The 17,847-nt window shown below is 44.1% G+C and overlaps 1 protein-coding gene across 1 annotated transcript in view; it reads left to right on the top strand.

Moving 5' to 3' along the window:
• The window catches only part of LOC145393806 (glutamate receptor ionotropic, delta-1-like), a 47,983-nt gene that overhangs the window by 10,480 nt on the left and 19,656 nt on the right, over positions 1 to 17,847 (top strand). The window contains exons 5-7 of the mRNA XM_080267852.1: positions 1,345 to 1,610; positions 8,801 to 8,938; positions 13,230 to 13,416. Coding sequence (XP_080123978.1) covers positions 1,345 to 1,610; positions 8,801 to 8,938; positions 13,230 to 13,416 — 591 coding nt within the window. The remainder of the gene's footprint in view (positions 1 to 1,344; positions 1,611 to 8,800; positions 8,939 to 13,229; positions 13,417 to 17,847) is intronic.

Here is a 17,847-nt window from a genome sequence, read left to right as displayed (position 1 = left end):
GAAATTATCCTGATCATTAGGTTCATTAAAGTCCTTTCGCGTTAACTTCGCCTGAAACTGGCACTTCTCCATCGTATCAGCTGAGCAATTGCAAGCAATTAACACGCTGCTCACGAAGAAGAGCCATGGAAAGAATGTAGTACTGCTTTATTCTGCCACTGTGCTGCGTGTAGTACGCTGTAATAGGATGAAACTTTTGGCCATGTTAAGATGAAAAGACTACAGGAACCAAGAAAATTGTGCCTTTTATTAGCTCAGTACATCCTGCAGGCAGAAATTTGATGTTAGAAATTAAATACCACCTCAGAAAGGCTTACTGCTACAGATGATACAGTTGTTTTTGCTCCAGACATCCTTTTGCAGGATGGCAATGTGGAGTCAATGGAGAGTGAGATACTGACTAGGAGGGAGTATGGAATCGAGGTCGATAGGAGGAGAGAGAGATCGAGAGTGACGTGGAGATAATTATAAGATGAGAAAGAATGTAAGGATAGGTGATGTGTCTTTGCCCGTATTCTCGTCGGGTAGGAAGGGGTCCCTGACACCTCATGTTAAGTGATATATTTTGCTAATTACACCTTACCACCCTCAGCATAAATTACGTAGAGAATTATACTGGCCAGCCGTATTAATATAAAAAAATGGTAAGGAAGAGGTGTTAGTGGGCCTCCATATCCAATGAAAATATTGGCCTTGGAAAGAATGGTGGTCACTGAGCAGGTGCAAAAATGCCTAGAGGTTCTTCTTTAGAAGTCAGCACTCATAGGATGTGTTCTCACGCAATAGACATATAAGATGATTGATGTTAGTTTTCGGGTATTAAATATATGTAGTACTTTTAGATGACTATTACAAAGTAAAAATATTAAAATTTTCAACTTCATCAGATCCCAAACATTCTAATCCAAAGTTCTCCTTTTAGTTTTTATGAAATAAGCATGCCATAATTTATATATATATATATAAAACTCGACCGTGTGTACATTAAACTTAGTGAGGCTAGGCAAACTGGTCGTTAATTTGTCTTTGGTCCTATGGAAAAAAGTTGGATACATTATTTAAGAAGCCATAAACCATCCCATGAATCCACGACCGGGTACTGGCACATCACATTTTATGCCCAAGGCAGGTGCTAATAAGTTTAAAAATAAAAACTACATCCTCGTACTGGAAAAGTTAAGAACACAGTCTGGTGAATGCATATTAGGCCCACTGCAGGAGCAGGCCTCTTTCATGAAAGGGAATGACAAATAAAATTAACCATCCCCGTGCTGGCGAATTACGAATGGATAAATTAACAGTATAAATGCCATAAATACAGCTGCATCATTCTTTCTCCTCCAGATTACCAGAACAGAGGTGTGGCGGAGTAAACACGGACGACTGAGCTCTGGGTCGGTGGTGGTGGAGATGGTGGGCAGCTTTCTGGGTCAGGGGCTGTTTGATGGCCACTCATCCAGCCGGTCTAACTACATCCTGGTGGGGTCTTGGCTCATGTTTGGTTTGGTGGTGGGCACGGCATATCGCGGCAGCCTCATTGCCTCTCTCAATCTTCCCAGGTTGCCACCAAGACCTCAAACTGCTGAGGAGCTGATCAAAGCAGTGGAGAGGTGAGGTGTGTGTGCGTATGTGCTATATATATACTACAGTAAAACGAAATTGTGTAAGCAGTGACTTCATGAATTCCCTGGGGAATTTGTGAAATGAGTTTAAAATAGGATGGGTTAATGAAGCTTTGGTTAATTTAATCTGCGGTTTGGTAAGGCTGGGATAATGTTGATTAAGTTTAGGTTAGGTTAGGCTAGGTTAGTTAGGATAGGTTTGATTAGGTATAATTTATATGAACTCTTAACATAACTTAGCATTAATCTAAATTAATCTAACCTAACCTGACCTGACAAATCTAGCCTAACCTAACATAAACTTAACCAAAGTTTTCCGTGCCTATCCTTTCCGCAGCCTATATTAACATAACTTTAATCAACCCATTATAATTTTAACACTTTTCACGATTTCCCTAGGATATCATGAAATCACTAGTTTTAGAGAGAGAGAGAGAGAGAGAGAGAGAGAGAGAGAGAGAGATAGATGGATAGATTGATAGACAGATAGCTATATATATATACATATATATATCTCATCAGCCGTTTTAGTGTCCAGTGCAGGACCGGCCTATCCCAACCGAAGCGAGGACGATACAGCCAATGTATCTCTGCCAAGTGGCTAAGGCTGTCTGGTAGAGATTGTATGTAGGGTGTGAAGTGCTTGTAAGTGTAACTGTAGTGTTGGAGTGGCTTTGGATGTGTGTGTAGTCAGTGAACCAGGTGTAATTGGCCCACGCAAGCCGACTGGGTGCAAGCATACTTTATAGTATGCGAAATTGGTTCAACCACAGCACCCCTGATGTCTGTCAATGCAGTACGTGGCCAAAAGAACGCTCCCTGAGTTTATTACCCTGGCGGGGCGCGAACCCTCGTCCTTCAGTGTATGAAAACGCACACCACTGTACCACTGAGGCTCATATATTTAACAGAGGCTCACACATATATATATATATATATATATATATATGGAGAGAGAGAGAGAGAGAGATCATCATCATCATCATCAGCCATTACAAGTCCATTCCTGAACTAAGGTCTCCCACAAGCTTCTCCACGAATTCCTTGAATGGGCCAATCTTTGCCCATTTTCCCTGCAAATTTCTGTATCTCATCTTTCCACCTCCTGTATGGCTTTCTTCTGCTACTCTTACAATCTTTTGGAGTCCAGTCAGTCAGCCTCTTGCTCCTTCGGTTATCCCTTATTCTTGCTACATGGCCTGCCCACCTCCATTTCTGTTCTTTTATAACTTCTATTATTCTTTGACTTTAGTCTGCTCTTTCACCCAAGTTCATCTTTTCCTGTCTCTTATAGATATCCCCAACATTGACCGTTCCATTGCTCTCTGAGAATGGATTAATTGATTTTCCATCGATATTGTCAGTTTCCAGGTCTCACAACCATACGTCATAGCTGGAATTATACATTCGTTACATAATTTTCGTTTCATACAAACTAGCAAGCTACTTTTCGTAATGTCTCCATGTTTACCGAAAGCTTTCCATGCAGTTGTAATGCGACTTTTGATTTCGCTATTAATTGTCTTTCGTTAATTTTAGTGTTTGTCCCAAGTAATTGTACTCCTCGACTTCTTCAAGAATTTCTTTGCTTATTCTGATGACGCTCTTTGGTGTTTGTGGATTAAACATTAGTTTTACTCCGGATGATCTTTAGCCTTTCTTTGAGACTATCTCTGTTCAGGCCATTTAACATTTCTTGTATTATCTCTGCTGTTTCTGAGATTAGGACAATGTACTCTGCAAATCTTTAGCTTTTCTTCATCTATGTTAACTCCTTTGTTTTCCACGTCAAGCTGAAAATACTTTCTAGCCCCTAAACCGCGGGGTTGTTTTTGCCTGACTTGCGTGTCTCACAGGTATATTTGCTCTCCGACAGACTTTCTAAAAATATTTGCCAAAAATCAGTTATTAGTCCTAGAATATTATAATTATATATGCTTATGGCACATACCTTCAGCTTTCTCCTGGGATGTTTGTTGAGCCTTCGTCTAGTACCGTAGAACTTGTGGAGACCTCTGAAGTTGGGTAACGAAGGCTCCACTTTACACTTCCCGACAACCCGTAATATGATTACCACAGCCTGATATTATGACTAGAAACACTATTCTATGATTCTCAAATAGTTTGGAATCCATACTCCAAAAAAAAACCACTGTGAAAGCAATGAAAATTATGAGCGCAGATGACGTTCCCACTTGCGATCGTTCGCCGCTGGTGGTCTGTCATTTATTATTCATAAAAAGACTCACAGTTTATATTTCTATCACTTTATAACACTTATATATATCTACAGTCTTTATCCATAAGTTTCCTTCAGTAACAGTAGTTTATTGTCACTGTAGGCATTCAATTTCTCTTTCAGTAAAATACGTAGCATTCACTTTCTCGTCCTGTATACTAGCGTTGAGAGTGAATCTGTCACTTTCATTTTCTATTTCATAACTCATAGTATTCATATATGCTAGAGTGAAACTTTCACTTTCATTACTCCTAGTATATATACTCATATTCTTATATTACTACTCATTTACATTTCTATTTACATTCTCTATTTTATTTACATTATTTACATTTCTGTTTTATTTACACTGTGTTATGCAGTCACTTGCAGTAACTTATAAAACTATTTTCCACTGTTCACTTATATTTACATTCATTGCTTTCACTTGCTGTTTACACATTATTTACATTTCCACTTGCACTGTTTTACTCACCAGAAAGATCATAGTCACTGTCTATCATTTTCATTGACAAATTAGCCAGTTCACATTTCACAGCAGTCACTTAGCCCATTACCTCTTTCCACACGAGATTTAGTAGGGGGTAGAGGTCACAGGGCCCTTTGCATGGGGCTAAAAAGCAGTGGAATTGGGCAGGCGCGAATCCGACGTGCTTTCACCTTGAATGACAACAGTAAACTGAATACAGTGTGGTGGCCTGCCTAGGGGGAGCGCAATGCTGCCAATGTCAGCAGGGTGACAGCTGCTAATATATACGCTATGAAATGATTGGCAAGAAATCTAGACAATACATAATAAATTAGGTAGTTCCATGTGAATGTAAATATCACTTAGGCTTCTCCCTTCCTTTTTTATATTTATTTTTATTACGGGAATAGATTATACGGCACTTTTCAAGGGGAAATAAACAGGAAAAATTAGCGAATGAGTGCATGTGAGGTGTTGTCAGATGATAATTAGCCAATTCCAGGTGTATGGCACTATCACTTACCTTATTTCTTTCTTGTATATATTATTTGGCATAAGAATAGGGCATAGGGCTTATTTCAATGGATGAAATCAGTGGAAAATTCCAGGGAAGATTTACTTAGCGCAGCACGGCTGGGCAGGTGAGAGGAAAGAGTAATGGAGGGGAGGTAGGGAGAGGGGTCAAGAACGGGGAGAAATGGCTAAATTGTCAACAATGGATGGGAGCACAGATGAGATTAGGAGTGCTGACTAGTGTTGGACATTGGCAGTACTGATAGATGATACAAGCCACTACTTGAAAGCCCGGGCGAATTCAAAATAACACAGAATCACAAAAGTGATGCCCCACAGTATGATCCCTTGCTCCCAAGTGTCACAAAAGTGACGCCTCGTGATTAAGAGGCTAGGCATGCTGTAAATAATTTTCGTGAAATTGTATCTCCCTGGCACACTCCCTTCTCAGTTCTAATTTTTTCCAATTCCTTATGTAATTTAACTGTAGCAGTTCCCTCTTTATATCTCAGATACGTTTTTGAGCAGTTTTGCAATGTTCTCATATATATATATATATAATATATATATATATATATATATATATATATAAATGACAGTATAGTAATCGCCACAAAAGATCTGTTGTTGATATGCTTCATCTCCTGACTCATACTATCCATCAGTCAACTGACCAGTGTGGAGAAACTCATACAGTAGCTCTTGAGATTACCAAAGCTTTTGTAACTGTGTGGCACCGTTCCCTGCTACCCAGACTCCCTTGCTATGGTCTATCATCTTTTTTTCCTCTGATTTCCTAATATCTCAGTGAAAAAAATATAAGACTAATAGTAGATGTATTTTTTTGATATATCTGACTCTGGGCATAGGCTTCACAGCCCGTTACCATGGCCCAGTAATCCTCCAACGTCCATACATCTTCACATGCCACCACTTCGGTGCTAACACCCACCGCCTATATTCAATACATCCTTGGGCTGCCTCATACAGGACTGTGGTAATGGTATTAGCCTGGGTATTTCTACATGTCGGCTGCTCCTGTGGTGGATCAGTAAAGTCTGCTTTTAATGAACTTCATATCCTTAACCCGCCCCATCCCGGCCACTTTTCGACCACTGGTACCCCCCAATCCCGGGCAATTTTCGACCTTTTTTTTTTTCGCTAAAACTTTCGCTTTTGGTGAGAAACATCGAAAATTCATAGAGAAATCGCTCACCTGAGGTTTAAAATACTCATTACAGGTAGGAGAGCCTCCTTACCTTACTGGGTTTTCTATCAGGCTGGCACCAAAGAAAACGAGTTCTATGGGAGGATAACTATTTCACACCACTCATAAACAGTATTTATTTATTTACTGTTACGAATTTATATGTAGTACAAGAGTATATTGGTTTTCAAGCAGTAATATAGGCATTATAAGCATTGTTTCACTCACTAATACCTGACCTTTTTTTGCCACATTACCTGATCATCATTTCTAACTGTTTCTTCCTCTAATGCTATGTAAAGTTTGTCCTCCACATTGTCATTGATTGGGGAATCACTCTGGCCCTGAATTTCGTACCGTGGCATGACATGGCTATACTGGCCAGGCCACTGATAACAGGTGAATTGCTGAGAAAAGGGCATGCAGGGGGGGGAGGAGGTCATGCTGGGTAAGGCATTGTCTCTGCCTGGCATCTTGTTGAGGAAGGTGTCCCGTGTATACGTACCAAAAATGACTCGCGAAAATTGAAAATTGTGGAAATTATGAATCTTGCAATTGCAGGACGTTGAAGTACGTCCTCGGGATTAGCTGTGACAAAACGTGAGGACGTGGAAGTACGTCCTCGGGACGGCGCGGGTTAAGCTGTTCCCTGCCCCAGCGGGGATTTGGTCCATTAGCATTGCAGACCAATCTCTCTCTCTCTCTATATATATATATATATATACATGTGTGTATATATATATATATAGATATATATATATATATATATATATACATATAGATAGATAGATAGATGTGTGTGTGTGTGTGTGTGTGTGTGTGTGTGTGTGTGTGTGGAGTACAGTGGGTGGATAGGATTCGAAATAATGTGATTCGTGAATGGTGTAAAATCAGGAAGTCGGTGGACACCAGAATCGAAGAAACTGTCCTGAGATCGTATGGTCATGTGGAAGGAATGGATAACAATAGAGTGGTGAAAAAGATATATCTGAGCGAATTTGAAGGAGGGATGAGGCGAGGTAGGCCAAGGAGAAGTGGAAAGATATGGTGGATGAGTGTTTGAGGAAGAGAGGTTTGAATGTCGGTGAGGCTAAGGAACTGACAAGAGATTGAGCTGGCTGGATAAATGTTGTGAGAAGTGCATGATCAGGGATTTGGCACCCCTTGTGTGCATGGCAGCGTCCTGACTGACTCAGTCGGACACGTTTGTGTGAAGCTGCAGAATGTGGTAAATGTTTTTGGTGTATCCGGCAGAGCCAGGATTCCGGGGGCTTGAATGATGAGTGAATGGAAGTGTGGCCTAATTGATTTGGGCATGTTTGTGCTGTCTGGACATTGCTACTCCTCACCCTGCCCTTGGGTGGGAAAGGAGATCCGGATGATGATGATGATGATGATGATGATGATAATATATATATATATATATATATATATATATATATATATATATATATATATATACAGAGAGAGAGAGAGAGAGAGAGAGAGAGAGAGATGTATATATATATATATATATATATATATATATATATATATATATATATATATATATATATATATATATATATGGCGGTAGGTGGGGGCGCTCACCATCCACTCACTCGATGTAGTGCTGCTCTCGGATGTCTGCCCTTTCCTCTCTTCCATCCTTCTTTTCTTCCATCCTCTTCTGTCTTTCTTTCTTTTATTGTTTCCTGTTTCTTTTCCCTGTGGGTGGCTTTACACTGAGTGACGAGCCAAATGGTTTCCTGTGCACCAGGAAACCATTTACTACGATGGGTGGTAACCATATAACCAAATTTTGGCGCCTGGTGGTTTAGTAGGCAATTACGGCGCTCCTATCGGATTGAGCTGGTGAAGGTTTATGTCGAAGGGGTAGATGGGGTTTACTGCTCACATAATGTTACTCAGAGATGAGAGAGGCTGGTCACTCTCATTTAAATGTCAGGACCAACTTGCTTAGCCCCGGGCTCCAACACTCCTCATGGGGTAACGGAGGATTGGATGATGAATGAATATATATATATATATATATATATATATATATATATATATATATATATATATATATATATATATATAAAATGTGTGTGTGTGTGTGTGTGTGTATTTTACAGCTCATTTCGAAAGGAGCTTAAATAATATTAATATCAATTTGAAAAATTTAAAAGATCTAGAGCTTCTTTAAAACCTGTATAGTTAGGAAATCACTGTTGGGATAGTTCAACATTCATTTCGCATGAGGCCCAAAATGTGACACAACGACCCCTAAATTCAAAACTTGCCTGACGTAGATTACTTGACAGGGAGTCGTCCTTGTCATTCTCCATTCATTCCCATTTCCCCTTTCCCTATTCCATCCTCGTATTTCATCTTCCTGCTCTGGCCTGTGTGTTTGGAGGCTCTGTCATGGCATCCACCACCGCCTCCTTTTTGTTATCCTATTCCTCACAGCAGTTTTATATGTAAACTGAAAATTGTTTATCTCTCTCTCTCTCTCTCTCTCTCATGTCCACACCACCTAACAATTCACGATCATCATTTGTTCCTACCCTCTTTAATTATCTGTCCCTGATCTGGAGCAATTTTCAATTTCTTGCTCAGGAATGTTCCTCTAAAGTTAAGTAAAAACATTTCAGGGTGTTTTCGTTGCATTTTTCAATCTTACCGACGAAAAAAAAAAAGTCAGCAAGCACAGCACCGCTGTAAATAACAAGTATTACTTTCATTACATATCTTTATTATTTCAGAATCACTTTCGAATCTTACGGGTCATTCTTCAAAGAACCCTTTTTGGATTCGGAAACAGAAATCCTTCAAGAACTTGGTCGCCTAATGTATTTGGGAGTGTCTACAGTGGATGGCCTCAGAGACTCCTTCGTTATGAGGTAAGTGGTTTTATTTATTTATTTATTTATTTATTTAATGCACTGTGATGAATCACTGCGAAATAGCCTTTTTCTTAAATGATTATTTGAAGTCAACTGGAAACTAGGGGACCGATAGTTTTGCATACAGCACCAGTCGAGCAGAGCAGTACTCCCAAGGTGGATGGAAAGCAGATGACAGAGAGTGCTGGAGCTCCCCTTTCATCAGCCCTCAGGACTAGTTCCTGACCATCCCCCTTTGCTGAACTTTTTCAGTGTCTCAGTTACACAGAGAGTAGGCCAGCATGCTCTCCAATACATATTTCTCTAACTATCTACACCAAACTACATGCATAGTACACACTACACTTCCTTTTCCAAAGTCAAAAATTATGACGTCTCATCACCAAGCCTCGGTGTCCCCAGGGGGGGGGGACCAAAAATGCCCACACCATCCGCCCCTCTCCCGGTGACGACTCGAGGTGCCTAAAACCACTGTCTGACTCTTCTTCATTTCTGCAACATTCGCGGCCTTTCCTCTAACTTTCACTCTGTTGAGCACCACCTCTCCTCCTCTAAACCTCACCTTCTTTTTCTAACTGAGACTCAGCTGTCTGAGGCAACTGACAGCAAACCCTTTTCTGTATCCTCCTACTTTCTCTATACTCATTTCAAAGCCAAAGGTGGCTGTTGTGTATATATACGCAACGACTTATCTTGCTCTCGTGTTCCTGAACTCGATTCTTCTGAATTCTCTACACTTTGGCTTCGGCTTTCCTGTCATTCTGTGACTAAATAATATCTGTGCTGTTTACTTCTTCCCTAATTCTGGTGACTATCAAAAATTCTTCGACTATCTTACTTCTACGATGGAACACATTCTATCCATTTCTCCTTTCTCTGAAATCTCCATTCTAGGAGATTTCAATGTTCACCACCACCTTTGGCTCTCCTCTCCTTTCACTGATCCACCTGGTGAACAAGTCTACATCTTTTCTATCCTTAATGACCTAGAGCAGCTTGTACAGCACCCTACCCGTATCCCTGACCGCCTTGGAGAGAGCTCCAACATACTTGACCTCTTCCTCACAACTAATCCTTCTGCTTACTCTCTTAATCTTTTCTCTCCATTGGGCTCCTCCGATCACAACCTTATCAAATTAACCTGTCCTATCACTCAGGTACGGCCTGTGGACCCTTCAGGGAAACGTCGTCTGTGGCATTTTGGAGCCGAGGACTGGGAGGCCCTCAGGCAGTACTTCTTTGATTTTCCCTGGAATGATTATTGCTTCCATGGCTGGGAGCCATCTGAGTGTGCCTTGCACATTACGGAGGTTATTCTCTCGGGCATTGAAGCATACATTCCTTTCTCATATCCTTTGACTAACACAAGAAAGCCTTGGTTTAATCACGCTTGTTCTAATGCTGTCCGCAACAAGGAGAGGGCCTACAAAAGGTACCGGAGCCAACCCACCCCCGAATCACATCATCTTTACGTTTCTGCCCGGAATCGTGCTCAGTCTGTTCTTCGCTCTACAAAAAATAATTTCATCCATACTAAATGCGCTCAACTCTCCAACCCGAATTCTTCCCGCTCCTTCTGGCACCTTGCAAAAAATCTTTCCAACAACTTTGCCTCATCATCCTTCCCTCTTCTTTTCTACTCTGATGGTTCTGTAGCTATTTCTTCTACTGATAAAGCAGATCTCTTCGCACAGACTTTCTCCTCCAATTCCACCTTAGATGATTCCGGTGCTGTTCCTCCATCTCTTCCCCCCTCTGACTTCCTCATGGCTGACATTAAAATTTCTTCAGCTGATGTATTTTCTGCCATCACTGGCCTCAGTACTAACAAGGGATATGGGCCTGATGGGGTCCCTCCTGTTGTTCTCGAGAACTGTGCTTCTGTGCTTACACCCTGCCTAGGCAAACTCTTTCGCCTTTGTCTGTCAACTTGTACCTTTCCTTCTTGCTGGAAGTTTGCTCTCATTCAGCCAGTCCCAAAGAAGGGTGACCACTCCCAACCCTCCAACTTCGTCCAATTGCTTTAACGTCCTGTATTTCAAAACTTTTCGAGTCAGTTCTCAATAGAAAAATTTTAAGGCATCTTTCCTATCATAACCTTCTTTCCGATCGTCAGTACGGGTTCCATCAGGGACGCTCCACTGGCGATCTTCTCACCTACCTTTCAGACTCCTGGTCATCCTCCTTTCGGGACTTTGGCGAAAGCTTTGCCATTGCACTTGACATCTCAAAGGCTTTCGATCGTGTCTGGCATAAATCTTTAATTTCCAAACTGCCCTCCTATGGTTTCTATCCTTCTATCTGTACCTTCATCGCTAGCTTCCTTTCTGGTCGTTCTATAGCCGCTGTTGTAGACGGTCATCGTTCTTCTCCTAGATCTATCAACAGTGGTGTTCCTCAGGGCTCTGTCCTATCACCAACTTTCTTCCTTTTATTCATCAATGATCTAAGCTGTACATCTAACTCTATCTACTCATACGCTGATGACTCCACCCTTCACCTTTCCATTCGATTCCCGCAACGCCCATCTCAACAGTTACTTCAACAAACAAGGGATGAGGCTATGGCACACCTAAAGTCTGATTTGGCTCGTATCTCTGACTGGGGTAAAAATAATCTTGTTGTTTTTAATGCATCTAAGACTCAGTTCTTACACCTATCAACCCGACAAAATCTTCCACAGGTATACCCACTAATGTTTAATAATATTCAGCTTAATCCTGCATCATCTTTGAACATGCTTGGAGTTTCATTTACTCGGGACTTATCTTGGAAAGATCATATTACATCTCTTGTAAAATCTGCTTCCAAGAGATTGGGTGTGCTAAGCCGACTCCGCTCTCTCTTTACCCCAGCACAATTGTTGACTCTATACAAGGGTTTTATCCGCCCCTGTGTGGAGTACAACTCTCATGTGTGGGGAGGCTCCCCACATACAGCTCTTCTCAATAGCGTAGAGTCAAAGGCTTTTCGTCTCATTAACTCTCCTCCTCCTACTGACTCCCTTCAACCTCTGTCTCTTCGCCGCACTGTTGCATCTTTATCTCTTTTCTATTGCTACTTTAATGGTCACTGCTCCTCTGAACTGTCTGCTTGCATTCCTCCTCGTTTACGACGGGCGCGTAGCACCCGTCTGACAGCAAACTCTCATCCCTTTTCTGTCCAACTCTCTAATGCAAGAGTTAACCATTACTCCCAGTCTTTCATTTATGCAACAGATCAACTCTGGAACTGTATCCCTCTGTCTGTATTTCCTGCTGCCTATGATCTCCAGTCTTTCAAACGCAGTGTGTCCAGACATCTCAAAATGATCGGATCTTGAATTTGGCTCTCTATTGTATTTTGTTTTTCTCTTGGAGGGAACTTTTACTGCGGGCTCATGGCCTTTGGTTCCTTCTTCCTCACATGAAAAAAAAAAACAGCAATATGGCATAGGATTTATATATACCTTGATGAGATATAATTTTTGTACCTTACACTCATACATTTTAAACATGATGGCATTATATTATTTTGAGGAAAGTATGAAGGTTAATTTCGAGTAGTGGAGTTAATGTCAACGACCGATTTAGCCAAAATGAGGATGGGGGAAGGTGAATCTTGCAGACATTCATACTGCCGACACACACAATGACAATATTGTTCAAGTACGTTAATACCAGCATAAGCGGATGTTGATGATGGCCGGATGACTGATTTTTACTGATCGATACACGAATTACAAAGCACTAATCCAAATTACTAACCATAGATTACAAAGCAGGAATTCATATGTACTGTATGTATTACACTACGCCGTTGTAATTTTTTTACTCTAACTTGGCCTAAAAATGTCATTTCTCCACCCTGAATGCTAAGTTCCAAAAAAGATTGACATTAGGATATGTGCTAGTCACAAAGAAGTGCTGTGGAAAGTATGTAGAACCGTAGCATTTTCTCTCAGTCATTAAGTTACGGAAAATAAGCTGCAGAAGAACGAAAATCTGGGCCAAGTTAGTGTAAAAACAGTATAGTTTATATTACTCTGTCATTATCTGTAACAAGCACACATTGTTAGTTCTCTATATTTTCCGTAATAATGTGCATTTGGTTTGCTGCCAACCCTTAAACCTCGAGGGGCAGCTAATCCATTTTTGTCTGGCTGTAAGTATATTTTTGAAGAGCTTTCAGTTAACGGTGCTGGTTGGCAACTCACTCCACTCCACTGTTTCATAACCATTCGATGTAATGATTATCTCCAGAGCTGACTGAAACCACATATATGTAGCAATCTCTCTCTCTCTCTCAGGCAGGCTCACATCAATGCTCAGACCTACCTCAAGTTCATCATCGCCCAGAACTTCACCAGCGCAGACGGATCTCGGTCAGTGTACATAGGCAGAGAAAGGATCATGCCTGTTGCTAACGCCTGGCCACTGCCTCACGATGCTCCATATAAACCTCTTTTTGACAAGTACATTCTGGCTATAAGGGAAGTGAGTTGAGTTTACACCATTGTCATCTGTTCGTCCATAATTTATTACCTCTTTGTATAACATCCATCCATTATTCATCCATCCATTAAAATGCCCGCTGCCGGGCCTTCCGCCCCGCCACCCCCCACCCCACCACCGGGCCACCACCACCCCACCACCCGAGGAGGAGATAACGGGGAGGTTAATGACCCAGGGCAAAAGGGTCACCCAACCACCACTGACCTGTGCCCCTTCTCCCCACAACTGCCCCAACACCAGGTGAGCCTAGATCCGCAACAACTTCAACGGAGGGTTGACCATCGACAGCAGTGGGGTGGGACTGATATAAAATCAGTCCCTGGTAGCTTTGTGGTGACGACCATAGTTACACCCCTTAAGGGCAGGAGGTCCCTTGGTGAGCCACGAGATGTTCGCACCTCTGCCACAGTGAGTCACGAGGGAACACCACTCTCTGCCACAACTCTGGTGAGCCACGAGGGGCTAGTACCCTCTGCCACAGTGAGCCACGAGGGAAAAATACCCTCTGCCACAAACAGGACAGGAGGTCCTTTAGTGAACTACGAGGGAGAAATACCCTCTGTGACAAACATGGCAGGAGGCCCAATAGTGAGTTATAAGGGGCCAACACCCCTAGCCACCCCAAGGGTAAGAGCCCCTTGTATAAAGCCAAAAGTGGGTCACAGGGTAAATCAACCTGGCGCCACGGCTGTGTCAGAGACAAGAGAGAGAGTCGCCTCTATGCTACCCTCCCTGTGTAAGAGAGAGAACACGGCCTCCGTGTGTCTTCTATCTTCAGCCAACTCCTGCAGGAGTAGCTGGACACCACTCGGGAGAGTTGCCCCGAAGGTGTTCCCCGAGCAAAGACCTAGTCCCAGTCGGGACCTACCTCCCACTCCCGGGAAATTCTTGTCTCCCCCAGGCACCAGCAGGAGACGAGGCCGCAGCCCACACCTGACGGCACGTCCTCTGACAGACCTCCACAGTCTCCGGACCCCCAGGCGAGCCCAGCAGCCTACCAATGCTGTCCTCCTCCCACCCCGGAGCCTCCGACGCCAGACACGACTTCTCCGCCTGTCTGGCTCCAGTCCCAAGGGCCACCACACCAGGTCGAGGCCCCACATAGGCAGGCCTCCCTGCACCACGAAGACGAGACCCCGAGAGGAGGGTCTACATCAGGTCGAGGCCCCAGGCAAGAGGGTCTCCCTGCAATGCCTCAGCGGATCGGACCCGGGTAGTCTCCCCCCAGCGGGTACGGTGATTCCCGCCACGGGTAGAGCCCCCGGAGGTCCCCCCTATAAAGTGACAGTGATATCGCCCCAGAAAAACGGGTAAGATCAGTGACACCCCTTCCTATACCCGAGAAAGTGGAACCGGAACAGTGACAGAGTGACAGTGTGATCTAGAGGAATTCAACCTATAAGTGCCCGTGATTCCCACAAACTCACCTGCCCCTTATTAAAGACTGTAATTCCGAAACAGTGAGTTTAGTGTTGTTCCCCCAGCCCAGAATAGAGGAGTTCCCCCTTGCCAGTGTACACGCGGGTGAGTGTCGCTGCGCCTAGTCCAACAAGTAAATCGTCGTGATCCGTCCCCCTGTCTTTTTATAGTAATATTCCTCCCCTAGACCATTAAACCTGTATATTCCTCTTGTGACTGTGAATTGAGACCTTTTGGCCTTTGATGAAAGACAATCACCTCCACTTATAGAACCCCAACCCATTGTAAAGTGTAATTACAGTGTATGTTGAATATCCCGTGTTATCCTAACGTAACTTTGTATATCTGTATCCCCTGTCCAGAATATCATTCTATGTAATATTGTAACGGTGTTAGAATTAATGTAATAGATGTGTTAAGGTGGACTGCCTAGTTTTTATGTCCTGTTCCTTTGTTGGTGCTTTACTTCCAGTCCGGAAAGAGGACCCCGTTCAGTCGCTAGTGTTTTTAGAACGAGGAGTCGGCCTAAAAACACTCAGCATAACACTGGTGGCAAGCGGTGGTTCTGGATCCGAGTAAAAGCACGGAGGAACATGAAAGGAAACTTGCACAATGGCAGCTAAATCACACATTCAGTTACCAAAATTCAACCCGGACCAATGTGACATGGATATTTATTTGGACATGATCAAACCCCTTTTAGACATAGGGTTTGACTCGGGTAAGGAGAAAATTGCAGTCACACTACCTTATCTGGGGAAAATTATCACAAATGTCGCACCCAAAATAGTCCCAGAACTGTCATGGGACCAGTTCACTCAGATAGTGAAACGGGCTTTTATGCCTTGCATGGGCAGAGTTGTCGCACTCTCACAACTCGACGCCCTCTCCTACGACGGTAACTTGGATGACACTTTCATCCAGGCTCGGCGCCTCGTCACCGCCACTTATCCCGAGGCAGAAATAAATACTCGGGATACCCATACCTTCAACGCCCTGCTGAGGATCCTCCCTAGCATAGTCAGGGAACACTTCTCCATTTATGATCCCTCAGGAAATATGGATCAAGACCTGCAGCTCGTCAGACGTCTCCTCGCCGCCCATCCCACACCACAACCGCTTCATGCAGTGACAAAGTTCCCCACAAACCATAACCCCCCACCAAAACCCAAGCCGCCACCTAACCAGTCGCCTGCAGAACCGCCTCCCACAGTACCCAGGGCTTACCCGCAAAGGAAGCGCCATAACCCCAGGGAACAAGGTAACTTAATTAGTATAAACCCTTGGGAGTTCACAGCTTGCAGCCGCACCTGCCCCCTTCATGACATAAGGGAGCAACTCAAGGCGAACCGGCGCAAGAATCCCCAACAAGGCCGTAGGAAAGTTTCCTCCCTTGACGCCGCTGCCCAAGAGGACGACGTACCACCACTGCTCTACCAAGGACCGGACGACGACGAGCACGACGACTACCCCTATCCTCAGCAGATGGATTTTTAGGCCCGCCCCCGCACCTCCCCACGGTGGCGGGGGCCACCTCACATAGCTACAGGCCCTCAGTCTACAACAAGATATGGCTGAACGGGGTCAAGGCAAGATTACTGGTGGATACGGTAGCAGCCAGGTATTGCCTCTACTCCCATTTTTACTCCCACCACATCTCAGCATTCGGCCCACTCCTCCCCACTTCAGCCAACCTCGTAGACACAGGGGATGGCCCCCTACCCATCCGTGGGGAAACCAGGACCTTACAAACCACCACCCACCAACGAGTCTCCACCGACCACCCATTCATCATTTTTGACTCCTCATGTAGCCAATATGATGGATATCTTGGCCTGGACCTGCTTCAGAAACTCCACGCGACCATTGATTGCTATCAACGTCGCCTCCACTTCAGTCCGGCCCACCCTAACCAAGCATCCACTGACAAGGAAAGAAAAAAAAAAACACCACCACCCCCACACCACCCACACACACACCACCCTACAACACTCACCCTCCCCAACCCACCTGTACATGTAAACTCAACCTAACCTCGCTAAATGCCTCGCTTCATCCCCTTCCAACCCCATCCCCCACTCCACCTTTGCTACCCCAGACTCCCTCATTCCCTGCCACTATTGCTTCCACCATTACCATTCCACCTCACCATGAAGCATGGGTTACACTCACCAGACCCTCAGGTACATCAGTCCTTTTCTCACCGTCCATCCCCACCGGACCCCTATCATCCTGTTTAGCCTCCCCCACTTTCCTCCCCCCCCCCCCACGCCCACCAAATCCGTATTGCCAATCTCGCCACAACACCTTTAACCCTGCCTCGAGGACTCATCATTGGTGACACAGAAGAGGCAGAACCATGCTCAACACCACCCCCCAATCACCCCACCCTCCCCAACATACCACCACATCTTTCCCCTTCCCAATCAAACAGCCTCCACCAACTACTCCTGGACTTTCAGGACTTATTCTCCATCGGCCTGACCGATCTTGGCCATGCCACCTACCTGAGCCACGAGATCCATACTACAGGACCTCCCATTCGCCAACCATCTCGCAGAAAAAATCCTAAACAATGGGCAGAAGAAGACCGGCAGGTCCAGGAAATGCTTGATGCCGGTGTCATATCAAACTCCACCAGCCCATGGTCCTCCCCTGTAGTACTCGTGCGAAAAAAGGACGGAACCATGCATTTCTGCATTGATTACCGCAAAGTGAACGACGTTACCATCAAAGACGCTACGCCACTACCCAGGATCGACGACTTCCTAGACTCCCTACACAGATCGACCTGGTTCTCTACCCTAGACCTGCAATCAGGCTATTGGTAGGTTCCAGTCCACCCCGACGACAAACACAAAACCGCCTTCTCAACATCAAACGGGAAGCACTACGAATTCAACGTCCTTCCCTTCGGACTCTGCAACGCCCCTGCTACATTCTCCCGCCTTATGGAATCTGTGCTGAGTGGACTCACCTGGGAAACCTGCTTGG

This window comes from Coenobita brevimanus, chromosome 25, assembly GCF_032717465.1.
Source record: "Coenobita brevimanus isolate Jiangsu-jjx chromosome 25, ASM3271746v2, whole genome shotgun sequence".
In the NCBI taxonomy this organism is placed as follows: domain Eukaryota; kingdom Metazoa; phylum Arthropoda; class Malacostraca; order Decapoda; family Coenobitidae; genus Coenobita; species Coenobita brevimanus.
The sequence above is the reverse complement of the archived record's forward strand: the minus strand, read 5'-3'. Positions and strand labels throughout refer to the sequence as shown.